At 45.6% G+C, this 13,669-nt stretch overlaps 1 protein-coding gene across 4 annotated transcripts in view; it reads left to right on the top strand.

Moving 5' to 3' along the window:
- MYLK (myosin light chain kinase) overlaps positions 1-13,669 on the top strand; it is a 281,451-nt gene that overhangs the window by 163,099 nt on the left and 104,683 nt on the right. For all 4 annotated transcript variants that reach the window (XM_068246221.1, XM_068246222.1, XM_068246220.1 and 1 more), the window contains 2 exons: positions 6,907-6,981; positions 7,326-8,581. In XM_068246221.1, the coding sequence (XP_068102322.1) occupies positions 6,907-6,981; positions 7,326-8,581 (1,331 nt within the window). The remainder of the gene's footprint in view (positions 1-6,906; positions 6,982-7,325; positions 8,582-13,669) is intronic.

The following is a 13,669-nucleotide window of genomic DNA, read 5'->3' as shown; positions in this document are numbered from 1 at the left end:
CCAGTACAGGTTAGCCAGCCATAGGTGCCCCAGTACAGGTTAGCCAGCCATAGGTGCCCCAGTACAGGTTAGCCAGCCATAGGTGCCCCAGTACAGGTTAGCCAGCCATAGGTGCCCCAGTACAGGTTAGCCAGCCATAGGTGCCCCAGTACAGGTTAGCCAGCCATAGGTGCCCCAGTACAGGTTAGCCAGCCATAGGTGCCCCAGTACAGGTTAGCCAGCCATAGGTGCCCCAGTACAGGTTAGCCAGCCATAGGTGCCCCAGTACAGGTTAGCCAGCCATAGGTGCCCCAGTACAGGTTAGCCAGCCATAGGTGCCCCAGTACAGGTTAGCCAGCCATAGGTGCCCCAGTACAGGTTAGCCAGCCATAGGTGCCCCAGTACAGGTTAGCCAGCCATAGGTGCCCCAGTACAGGTTAGCCAGCCATAGGTGCCCCAGTACAGGTTAGCCAGCCATAGGTGCCCCAGTACAGGTTAGCCAGCCATAGGTGCCCCAGTACAGGTTAGCCAGCCATAGGTGCCCCAGTACAGGTTAGCCAGCCATAGGTGCCCCAGTACAGGTTAGCCAGCCATAGGTGCCCCAGTACAGGTTAGCTAGCCATAGGTGCCCCAGTACAGGTTAGCTAGCCATAGGTGCCCCAGTACAGGTTAGCCAGCCATAGGTGCCCCCAGTATAGGTTAGCCAGCCATAGGTGCCCCCAGTATAGGTTAGCCAGCCATAGGTGCCCCCAGTATAGGTTAGCCAGCCATAGGTTCCCCAGTACAGGTTAGCCAGCCATAGGTTCCCCAGTACAGGTTTGCAAACAATGGGTACCCCTGCCTGCGCAGGAAGCTCCCAGTGACATCAGCGGGAGTGAGGATGCGTGTGGCCAGGACCGCGTGGGTGCAGTGACTTGCTACATTAAAGTCACAAATACCGGAAGTGAGCCACAGCGCGTGACCGAAGGATCGTTTTGTCCTGACGCGGGAACAGGACGTCAGCGGGGGGTCGGTGGAAGCCGCAGAGAAGTTAAAATCTTTTTTTCAATTTTTTTGGATTACAGTACTCCTTTAATTAATGGGAATCAAGTTTAAAGTCAATGAAACACTTTTTTTTAGTAGAAAAATACATATATTTACATAGATCTGTCATGAAAGAGGGAAATGAGGAAGGAGGAGGAGCAGGGGGGCTGGGTTCCCAAAGAGGGACAGTTGGGAGCTATGTGTACTGAAAGGGACAAATGAGGAGGAAAGAGGGACAGGGTTCCCAAAGAGGGACTGTCCTTCCAAAAGAGGGACAGTTGGGAGCTGTAGGGAGGAGTTGGCCCCCCTCCCCGCGGCTGAGTCCCTGTGTGGGTGAAATCAGTAAGATTAGTATGGAAAATGAGCACTGGCAGCGCTTTGGCCGGATATCGCTGTGCAGCCGCAGTATTGCTGTATAAGGGTCCCTGGCAAAAAAAATTATCTGATCTGCCCATTAAAAAGTTACATAAAAAATAAAATATGACGCAAGATCCTCCCCCCTGAGCCTATTTAACCCCGGCACACGTCGAACCCCATCCCCAGTCCTGGACTTGCTATACTGTACTAAGCATAGCAAACCCCAGAGCATCTTTCAAATTCCCTCCAGTGCCCCCTATTGGGCTTTTAACAGATCAATGATTCCAATTGGTGTTAAGACGAAATGGGGGGCAGTGGAGGGAGTTTAACAGATGCTCTGGGGTCTGCTACACTTATACCCACCTCTCCCCTCACTCGAATTCCTCCACAACTCCAAATTACGATCTAGAACACTGAGGATTGCCAGCAACCCCTCACACCCTGGGCCGGCTCCATTCAGGCTGCAGGTTTCGGGCCATTTACACCAGAACTTTGAGGCATAGAGCCTCCTTTTTCCCCTCTGCAGTCAACCTCCTGAACTCCCTTCAGGCCATTACATCCCCCCTAACGTTGCAATTGCTGACCTGATGGACTGTTTAGTGTACAACTGTTTGAACTGCACCCTGTGGACTCCCCTTGAACCGCTGCACATTTATAGGGACTCCGAGGAGTGCCCAAATTTAAAAGAATACACTTACCTGGGGCTTCTTCCAGCTCCGGGTAGGCGGCGAGGTCCCGCTGCGTCCTCCTGGCTCGTCTCCTTCAGCCTCCGCCGGCCCCCCCGGTTTTCAGCATCACTCGGCGACACCCGGGCCTGGTGTCGGCCGGCTTTTCCTGATTGACGCAATGCGTATGCGTGGAAAACCCGTATACAGCAGTATTGTGGATGTACAATGATCCCTGGCCCCGTAACCAACACACACATGCCAATAAAACAGCCATAAAACCTTTGCACAAACAAATGCGTCCCACAGTCCTCAGCACTCCTCCTGGTCATAATATATAGGCCACAGTCCTCAGCACTCCTCCTGGTCATAATATATAGGCCACAGTCCTCAGCACTCCTCCTGGTCATAATATATAGGCCACAGTCCGCATACAGTCCCCTCGTAAATATATATGAGTCATAGTCCGCATACAGCCCTTTCATCATTTTGTACGGCCCGCGAGAGCTTGAGATGCACTTGGCTGTCTCTAATAAGATCTGTGGTGGTTTAAAGCGTAAATTACCGACCTGGAAAATAGTGTCAGACTTCTGGCCAGTAAACAAACAGGTGAGTATTAAATCTAGATAGATGTATTTCAACTGAAGAGTATTTATCTCTGTGTGGGTGTTAGAAAAAAGTAGCAGCAGCTTAAAGAGACACTGAAGCGAAAAAAAATATATGATATAATGAATTGGTTGTGTACTATGAATAATTTCTAGAAGATTAGCAGCAAAGAAAATATTCTCATACTTTTATTTTCAGGTATATAGTGTTTTTTCTAACATTGCATTATTCTATAATATGTGCAGATTACACAACACTCAGCATTCAAAATGATTCTTTCAGAGCAGTCTGAAGTAATGACCTCTCCTCTGCCAGAAAGTAAACAGTCAGATAACAGCCCTCTCCACGACTAAAGGCTCATACACACATCAGACCATAGTCTTTTGAAAATGAAAGATCACAGACCAATCTTACCACCCTTCATGTAGTAGGAGAGCCATACTCTACACAGTCTTTTCTATGGAGCTGAACTCCACATCAGACAGAAATCTTTGCAAGATGCTGCACACAAAGATGCTGCACAGACACAAAAGATCAGTATCTGCAAAAGATCTGTTCCTGCCAAAAATCCATTCCTGCAAATTGCAATGATAGTCTATGAGATCTGCAGATCATCATACACACATGATTTAACTGACATCCATCTGCAGATCAGATCCACCAGGATGGATTTTCAGATCTGCAGATGATTGCTTGATCTGCAGATGAATGTCAGTTAAATCATGTGTGTATGATGGTCTGCAGATCTCATAGACTATCATTGCAATTTGCAGGAATGGAATTTTGGCAGGGACAGATCTTTTGCAGATACTGATCTTTTGTGTCTGTACAGCATCTTTGTGTGCAGAATCTTGCAAAGATTTTTTTCTGATGTGGAGTTCAGCTCCATAGAATAGACTGTGTAGAGTATGGCTCTTATACTACAGGAAGGGTGGTAAGATTGGTCTGTGATCTTTCATTTTCAAAAGACTATGGTCTGATGTGTGTATGAGCCTTAACTTAGTCGGAGAGCTTAATGGCTTGTTTGCATAGAGATAACAACTGGAGTTTCTCAACTCTTCCTGTACTGGAAACAATTACACTGATGTATCTGATCTTCATGTTTTATTTCTTAGCTGTACTACACATACAAATCATAATATCATCATTTTTTTTTTTTCGCTTCAGTGTCTCTTTAACCTTACCCAAAAAGTTATCAATATCACCAAAACTTTATCAATATCACTATGAGCAGAGACCACCCTGATTGTGATTTTGTTTTAATGAAAAAATGAAATGAAAAAATGAAAAAAGGGAAAAAATGTTACAAGTGTGGCGGTGAGAGTTTTTCCTTCTCTGCACCAAAACATCCGCCATTCTGACCAGTGTGTTCAAATTCAGAATTGTGGTTGTAACGTTGTCAATTTAAGACTATTCCAAGAACAGTTAAATGTTACTAAACAATTTGGCCTGAAACTTAAACTGTGTTTTAGATTTTGGCCCCTCCTGTGATTGAGTTTCCCTGATAAGAGGTGATATGTTCCAGGATTTTGCAGTTCTAGAATAGAGCTCATTACCGCTACGCAGCAACTCTTTCCGTTAAATTGAAGTGGACCTGAACGCGAAACTTCCTCTCTGCTCTTGAAGATAAGCAATAGCATAATAACCTTTAATAAAAAATATTTCTTTGTTACAGCTGATACAAATCCTGCCATAAATCTGCAGTGTACCTACTTCCTGCTTTCATGGAAGCAGACATATTGTTAACATCCTGTGTTTACAAATGAGATCTCTGCTGTGGCGATCAGGTGACACAGCTGATGGGGTCAAATTACAACTTGAGATTAGTCACAGATAAGGGGGGAATAGACAGGCTAAACTCTCTAAATACACATAGGCTGCATTTCTGTATGTTTTCCGGTGCAAGAGTTCAGCTCCACTTCAAGGTGAAAAACGAGACGCAAATACTTCCAAGTTGATGCAGTTGTAAAGGACATGTTATGGAGATGTATGCAGCGGGGAAGTGGACCTGCTTGAGAATGGAAAATGGATCTGCTGTGATGTTGGATTAGTACATTTTCACATGCAATAGGTTTTCATAAAAAAACTGCATACATTTGCATTTTATTTTTTATCCCTAGTTAAAAATAATCAGACTTACAAGTAATCCACCATGACTCCAGCCAACACACAACTGTCTTAGGCCCAGTGCACACCGAGCGGTTTTTGGAGCGATCCGCCGGCCGCATCCGCCTGTAAAAACGCTTGTCTAATGTATTGCAATGGGATGGTGCACACCGGCGGTTTGCGGTTTTTGCCCAGCCGCAAACGCACCTCCTGCTGCACGTTTGCGGTTTGCAGAAGCGTTTCGTCCTCAATGTAAAGTATAGGAAAAACGCAAACCGCTCTGAAAAACGCTACTTCAGAGCGGTTTGCCAGGCGTTTTTGTTACAGAAGCTGTTCAGTAACAGCTTTTACTGTAACAATATGTGTAATCTGCTACACAAAAACGCACCCAAAACCGCTAGGTATGTTTAGAAAACCTCTCTAAACATACCTAGAATCGCTCTGAAATCAGCTCCCAAAACCGCTAGCGTATTGCGGATCTGCTAGCGGTTTTGGTGTGCACTGGGCCTTACACTCATTATCCAAATATTGATTATTCCCTGGAAGTGTCTTAGGGTTTCCTCTGGGCAACTCAGTTTCCTCCCACATCCCGAAAACACACTCGTAAGTTAATAGGTTACCCACAAAAATAGGTTTAGACTGTGGTTGGTACAATAGGCTATGACAATGGTAGGATTCAATCGTGAGCTCCTCTGAGGACAGTCAGTGACATGACTATGTACTCTGTAATGTGCTGCAGAAGATGTCAGTGCTATATAAATACATAATAATAATATGGTAGGACATTCGACTAGGACTATGGTAGGATTAGAGTGTGAGCTCCTCTGAGGACAGTCAGTGACATGACTATGTACTCTGTAATGTGCTGCAGGAGATGTCAGTGCTATATAAATACATAATAATAATATGGTAGGACATTAGACTAGGACTATGGTAGGATTAGAGTGTGAGCTCCTCTGAGGACAGTCAGTGACATGACTATGTACTCTGTAATGTGCTGCAGGAGATGTCAGTGCTATATAAATACATAATAATAATATGGTAGGACGTTAGACTATGACTATGGTAGGATTAGATTGTGAGCTTCTCTGAGGACAGTCAGTGACATGACTAAGCACTTTGTACAGTGCTGCAGAAGATGTCAGTGCTATATAAATACATAATAATATGGCAGGACATTAGACTAGGACTATGGAAGGATTAGATTGTGAGCTCCTCTGAGGACAGTTAGTGACATGACTATGTACTCTGTAATGTGCTGCAGAAGAGGTCAGCGCTATATAAATACATAATAATAATAATAATATGGTAGGATATTAGACTATGACTATGATATGATTAGATTGTGATCTCCCCTTAGGAAGTCAGTGACATGACTATGTACTCTGTAAATGTACACATTTAAAAAAAAGTACTGTATAATAAAACAGCATGATTTGGCAATAAGTCCCCTGTGCAAATTTTTTTAACAGTTGTTAAAAACCTTTTCACAAGAGGGATGAATGAGGACATCTATCTTTGTCAAACTAGAACAATTCTCCCTAAACAGTGGAGGGGGCCTTCAGCACCATTTATCATCAACATACAAGGCTATTTTTTTATCCTGGACTAGAAGTTTCAAGTACAAAACACCTTCCTCAGCCAGAGGGCTTAACTAACGAACATCTGCAAAATGACTGAATGTAAAAATGTGTCCAGTTCTACTCCAACTCTTATAAAAAAAATCTTTTTGTGCCCCCGTTGTACTGTTATTCTCATATCGTGTGCTGCATTAGCTAATGTCTTGTTAGTCATTTGCATGCCTGTAGTTTTCTGTCTTTGCGTTTTACGGGTGTTCTTATATCGTGTGCTGCATTAGCTAATGTCTTGTGTCTTGTTAGTCATTTGCATGCCTGAAGTTTTCTGTCTTTGCATCTTACGGGTGACGCCAGCATTGTGCTCCGATTCCCAGAGCTGCAGCCCAAATATTCCCGTAAAGTTCTATGTGACCCGGCCAGGCTGGGATAGAGACGGAGGATGAGCCCCGGGGGGAGCACAATACATGGCGGACGGGAGGGGGAGGGGGGGCTGATGAATAAACTCGGCTATTGTTAGACGGATGAGAGAGAATAAGTAAGAGTAATTGTTTTTTTCCTGGGGATATAAACATTCCTGTGTGTTTGGATTGCAGGAACATGGTGGGCGAGTGTGACTGCCAGGTGCCGCTGATGCTGCGAGGGATCTCTGCGGGGTCCCACTTTGGAGAGTAAGTCACCGCGGGGTTCTCAGGACGGTCGGATGCTATTTTTTGCTCTGCTAATTCTCTTCCCTCCCCGACCTGCGAGCCTCTCTAATCCCCCAAATGTGACCGTCCTCCGGCAGCCAGAGACTTCTGCATCTAGGCAAGGATAGTTGACTTTTTTTTTTTTTCTTGCCTCTTTCCCTTATAAGGCCACTGAAGTCATCACTGATGCAATAAAGAAATGGATTGTGTGCCTCTGATCGCTCCCCCCCTCCCCTAGGATTGCTGTTCCTTGCACACAAATTGTTTGATTTGAAAGCCAAACCTCCCTAAGTGCCTCTTTCTCTCTTCCTCTTGTTGACACTCAGGCACAGGGAGCTGCAGCCGGGCTTCGCGGAGAGGGATGGAGGTGACCCTGTAGACGTCCCGAGGTTTGCTGGGGTTGCCCAAAGAGCTGACGATCAGGAGAACATCCGCGGCGTGCTGAAGAGGAGAGTCGAGATAAAGGAACACACCGAGGAGAAGCTCCGACAGCAAGAAGCAGCGCAAGTGGACTTCCGCCGGGTCTTGGGCAAGAAGGTGACCACAAGAAGCGTCTCTGAGGAGGACTTGAAGGAACTCTCAGCCGAACAGATGGATTTCCGAGCCAATCTTCAGCGACAGGTTAAGCCGAAGGGTGCGCCTGAAGATGACAAGAAGCCCAGCAGCCCCGCACAGGTGGATTTCCGCTCTGTCCTTGGGAAAAAAGGTGGTGCTTCTCCAAAAACCCCAGTGCCAGAGAAGGTGCCTCCTAAGCCAGCTACCCCTGACTTCCGATCAATGCTGGGTGGTAAGAAGAAAGGGCCTACAGAAAATGGCAGTACCAATAGCACCGAGCCCCATGAAAATGCCAAACCATTTGGGGACAAGCTGAAGCCAGCAGTCAAGGATGAGAAGCCAAAACCAGCATTTCTTCAGGACAAGCTGAAGCCCGCAGTCAAAGAAGAAAATGCTAAACCAGCTTTCGGTCAAGATAAACTGAAGTCCTCTGTCAACCAAGAGAAAGCCAAGTCCTTCGTCAAGGACGAGAAGCCGAAAGCTGAAGTTAAAGAAGAAACTGCAAAACCAGCCCTCAATCAGGCCAAACCAGCAGCCACTCCAGAGAAACCAAAACCGGTGGTCAACCAAGAGAAAGCCAAGCCCTTTATCAAAGACGAGAAGCCAAAGCCTGAAGTCCAACAAGAAGTCTCCAAACCAGCACTTAATCAGGAACCAGCAAAGCCACCAGCCAAGGATGAGAAGACAAAGCCCGTCGTGAAGGTAGAAATCTCTAAAGAGAGTGCAAAGCCAGCTGCTGCAGAGCTGAGTGCCAAACCTGCCGTGGAGAACGCGGCCCCGGCACCCAAGGAGGAGATCGTCGAGCAGAACTGCATATCGGTGGTGGACGGAGAGATGGAGAACAAGACAGCACAAAGCTCAGGGACTCCTCCGGTCTTCTCCGAACTTTTGCAGGACATTAAGTTGGTGGATGGAGAGAAGCTGCTTCTACAGTGCCAAGTCACCTCAGACCCACCGCCGACCGTGACGTGGACTCTCGACAGCAAAGTCATCAAGTCCTCCAAGTTCATCGTCCTCGCCCAAGAAGGTAAATCTCTAATGCTTCATGATGCTCTCCTGTCTTGTGATGTCACAATTCTATTCTTTCCATCCTGAATAACCGGTCTTCAAAGCTTCCGATCTGTCATTGTGTCTCTCTGCACCTGTCTGTGGGGAGTTCTGACAGATAACATGTCTCAGCTGTTCTGTACCGTCTGTTTCTTTCCTGCTGCCGTTATGTGACTCTAATGACAGCTAAACGAGTTACCTGCAGCAGATACAGTGCAGAAACCAATAGCAACCAATCTGTCATTGGCGTGATATCTGATTGGTTGCTCTGCCTTACTGACTGTTCACCAAAACGTTTCCTAGTTGTAAAATATCGAATCCTTCAGTTTAATGGCTCCACATGTTGTTTATTACTGAGCTTCCACCATGAATTGTAAAGGGAAGATGAAAACATTTTACTTATTTCCTTGATGTGTAACTTGCCTCATTCAAGCTGTTGCTGAACTACAAGTTCCAGCCGCTTCTGGCCAGCAATGTATTGAGTTTAGCTCTGAATAATGCTTAATACACACAATGCAATTTCCCGTCAGATTGATGTTCGAATTGATAGTTTCGACAAGTCTGATCTTATTTCTGTTTGATCGGTTTTGTCTAGAAGGGATCAGAAAATCAATCAGAAAAACGATCGGAAATCAGATAGGACCTTTCAGAAATTATCGATTTGACTGCCAATCTGACGGGAAGTTGCATTGTGTGTACCAGGCATAAGGTTCTTCAAACGCCATACAATCTCGGTTTTTCAATCTTGCCACTTCCATTTCGTATGAGCGCTTACCAAAACCTTCTTTTCAAAGTATCTTCAATCTGTTGGTCCTTATACTTTATAGGTTTAGTAAGATTGTACAACCAAGATTGTATGGTGTATGTTCACACTAAAGATGCCAGCTATTGATGCAATCTTGATTGTACAATCATACCACTTCTGTGTAATATATATGAGGAGCTGCCTAAAGTATATGTTCAAAGTAGATTTGCTCAGTTTAATCTATACCTCCATGGATTTGGTAAGATTGTACAATCTGGATTGTATCATTAGTGGGAACCTGTAAGGTACCCATTAACGGTACAATATTTTCCTCAGATGCTATCCTTTAATCAGATTTTTATGATCAAATTGTACAGAACACCATGAGGTGAAAATGCATGTGAAACGGTTCAATGGTCGATTGTAATAGAGAATTTTATCAATCGGAAAGTTGGATTTTACAATCGTATCTGATGAGATAAAGTTCCCTTATCGACCTGTTTATGGGAACCATGGTTAATTACCTTCTGATTACTTATAACCCTGCAAATCTGATTGGAATATTGCATCTGAGGAAAATATTGTACCGTTAATGGCCTCCTCTTAAAGCCGACCATACACCCTGTAATCCTGATTGTAGAATCTCACCACCTCTAGGCAGTCTACTATAATACGTGGACTGCATTGTTTAGGTAAGGTCTTGTGCTACTTAGAGGTGTTAAGATCAAGGTTAAAGGGAACCTTAACTGAGAGGGATATGGATGTTTCCTTTTAAACAATACCAGTTGCCTGGCAGTCCTGCTGATCTCTCTGGCTGCAGTAGTGGCTGAATCACACACCTGAAACAAGCATGCAGCTAATCCAGTCTGACTTCTTTCAGAGCACCTGATCTGCTGCATGCTAGTTCAGGGGCTGTGGCTGAAAGCATTAGAGACACAGGATCAGCGGGAGAGTCAGGCAACTGGTATTTTAAAAGGACAAATCCATATCCTTCTCAGTTTAAGTTCCCTTTAAGATCAAGATCTTAAGGAGGATCAAAATTGCATAGTATGTGGCCTGTTTGATTGTATGGGCTTTCCATGGTGTTTTAGGATCTCCAAGCAGTTCATATTGGAAGTCATTTTCAGGAAATGCAAACTGATCGCAGCTTGGCCTGTCCTGCACTAATTCCAATTAAAGGGCCACTGTTGCAAAAAAAAAAACCGTAAAATTTAAAATACATGTGAACACGAACAAATTAGAAGTAGGTTTCTTCCAGAGTAAAATGGGCTATAGATTACTTTTCCCCTATGTTGCTGTCACTTACAGTAGTAGAAATCTTGGAGAACTGACAAGTTGTTGACTAGTCCATCTCTTCATGAGGGATTCTAAGTATTTCATTTATTCTTTACAAAAGCACTCCCTAGAAAGGATCTATACAAAGATGTCGGCCGCCCACCTTTTGTTTTTTGCACACTGAGCAACTGCCATTCACTAAGTGCTTGTGAGAAAAAAGAAAACCCCGAGAGTCCCCCATGGGAAAATGGGCTGGTCCAAAACCTGTCAGATTTCTACTACCTACTGTAAGTGACAGCAACATCGGAGAAAAGTAATTTATAGCACATTTTACTCTGTGCGAAATGTAGTTTTTATTTGTGTGTTTTTCACGTATTTTACTTCTTTTGTGGTCCTTTAGGACTATTTCTAAACCCTTTTCTGTATATTACAAGCTGTATATTATAAGGAGAGGAGTGGTTATAGATTTTGGCCGTGTGGATTGGCCGGTCGGTTGTGTATATTAGTGTTGGGGGGGGGGGGGGTTCTCTCTCACTGGCTGGTAACGTCGTGTGAGCCGCCGGCTCCTTCCCACAATAAAGCCAGGCGATAAATCATTGTCCGCACATGTTTCTATTATAACCCCTGATAATAATACTCTGTGCCAGCTCTGTCTGGGCGAATGACTCAGCCAGCGAGGGGGAGAGCCCAGCGCTGTGTGGGGATCATTGTGTGTGTAATCTACTCAATCTCATAACCTGTGTGTCTGCGCTACGCTGAGCCCTCGCTTTATCTACGCAAAAAGAAAACTGGAGTAAAACTGGAGCCGACATCGACCAATCGTAATCCTTGTGTTGTGTGCCAGCTGGACCCTGATTGGTTGCCGAGCGATTGCCCGTAGATCTCGATAAATCTATGTTTAGGGATAGGAGAGCTGTGACTGGCTCTGCACAGGATCTATGCTTTCACTACAGATGGCCTGCCTGACGCAAATAATTATTACTTGCATGCAAATTGTATGAATTTGGAATGGGATTGGGTAAATGTATCTCCTGCCGTTTCTGATGGGTCTAGTGCTGAGCAATTTGCATGCAAGCAAAAATCATTAACATTTTGTTGACCATCTCAGGGGCTCAGGGGTACGGAAGAGTTTTTGCGACAATCAGCATTTTAGAATGGTGGGTGGAGCTATGAACATTGTTTCTTTACACCCCAACTGTGCCAGCCAATCAGGGGCATCCGGCTGAGAAACAGCCTAAATACAGACACCTCTTATCCACCATAAATTCATCGATGTTACCTGGAAGATTCAATCACCCTATTGAATCTGCCGGAAATCTTATAACACTCCATGATGCGTCATAATTTTGGAAGCTTTCCGGCATAACATTGATAGAATGGAAACTTTTGGCCGATTATGTTCAGGCCATGACGATGGGGCATCGATCTCAGTAATTGAATCTGCTGGAAATCGATAGGAAAAATTGACTAGTGTATAGGCACCTTAACTGTACCACCAGATCCGCTGGTCTATGGCACAGATATCATACAGACCAATAATAGTTATAGATAATGGTACATCCAGATCTGCTGGTCTATGGCACAGGCACCGTACAGACCAATAATAGTCATATATAACGGTACATCCAGATCTGCTGGTCTATGGCACAGGCACCGTACAGACCAATATTAGTCATATATAACGGTAGCTCCAGATCTGCTGGTCTATGGCACAGGCACCGTACAGACCAATAATAGTCATATATAACGGTAGCTCCAGATCTGCTGGTCTATAGATGCAGCTACAACTCGTTTATCGATCTGCACATCCGGCATGCTGGCACACAGCGCAGATAGCCAGTCAGTGAGATTCTCATAGGTGGAAAGTTCCGGCGTTCCAGTCGCTGGCCCCCCGGGCTGCGCGGGGTTAATAGTCTGAGACGTCGCGCTGTAGACGGTCCCCAGAGACGTCGGGGAAGTTTTGGTTCCCAGGACAGCTCAGATCACGAATCTCACATCAGTATCTGTCTGTTTTCTCTGGAGTGATCTGGGAGGTCTCGGGGCAATTCCACCTCCCTAAAAACCGTTTCCTCCAATCGCTAATCTGGCCATTAAAAAGATACAGGAATCCCTTTGAAAGTTGTGAAATCAAGACGTTCTCCCTTTTCCATGTTATTCATTGTTAAAGAGTGCCTCCGCTGTCCCGAGAGAACAGAGTGAAGAAAACCCCCTCGACAGAAAGACGAGGATTGTAATGCAAATTGTATGCAACAAGGAATTGGGCCAATCGTTGAGGCAAACCTGTGAGATTGAAAAACGTACATACTTACCTCAGTAGCAGCCCCCCCCCCCCTTCTCTCCACGGCACCGTTCCAAACGCTGTGACCCCTAAAGTTGGCGCCCATGGTATGGTACGGGAACGAGCGCGGACGCACTGCACAGGACGACTTGGGACGCACAGCAGCACGGCGCCACCAATCCGGCCCAAGGGGAAAGGCAGAGCGCTTCTGTCTCCATGCTAGTTCTCAGGCGTGAGCTGGTTTTGGGGGTCCCAGGCCCTGGAGCAAGAAGAGGGGGGACAGGGGAAGGCTGTAGGTCTGTTCCCATTTGGGACACTTTTTTTTGCTGTACACATTAGGCCCCTTTTACACTTGCATTGTAAACCTGCGTTGCGTTTCCCTGTTTTACCGCAGCGACAATGCAAGGCAATGTGGTCTACCACTCTTACCGCGTCGCTTTGTGCCGGAAATGCGTGATCCGCCGCAAATTCAACAGCACGTTATTGGCCGACTTCCATGGTGACACAGTGGTGTCTGAAGGCGTCAAAATCAATGGGCAACGCAAAATGTTGCCAGCGACACGCATGCGTGGGACAATGGAAATACGACGGAAAACCCCGGGAATCCCAGTCACGTACTTCCTGTCCAGCAAGGAATATACGTCACTGAAGGGGGAGGGGCAGCGCTATCCATGTGACCCTGTAGACGCGCTCTGCCGCAGGATCACATGCTTGTGGTTTTGTGCATTGCATTGTGGTGTGATGTGACGGGGGCGGGGCATAGCACTGCA

Source organism: Hyperolius riggenbachi, chromosome 7 (assembly GCF_040937935.1).
Source record: "Hyperolius riggenbachi isolate aHypRig1 chromosome 7, aHypRig1.pri, whole genome shotgun sequence".
NCBI lineage: Eukaryota > Metazoa > Chordata > Amphibia > Anura > Hyperoliidae > Hyperolius > Hyperolius riggenbachi.
This window is presented reverse-complemented; position numbering and strand designations above follow the sequence as displayed.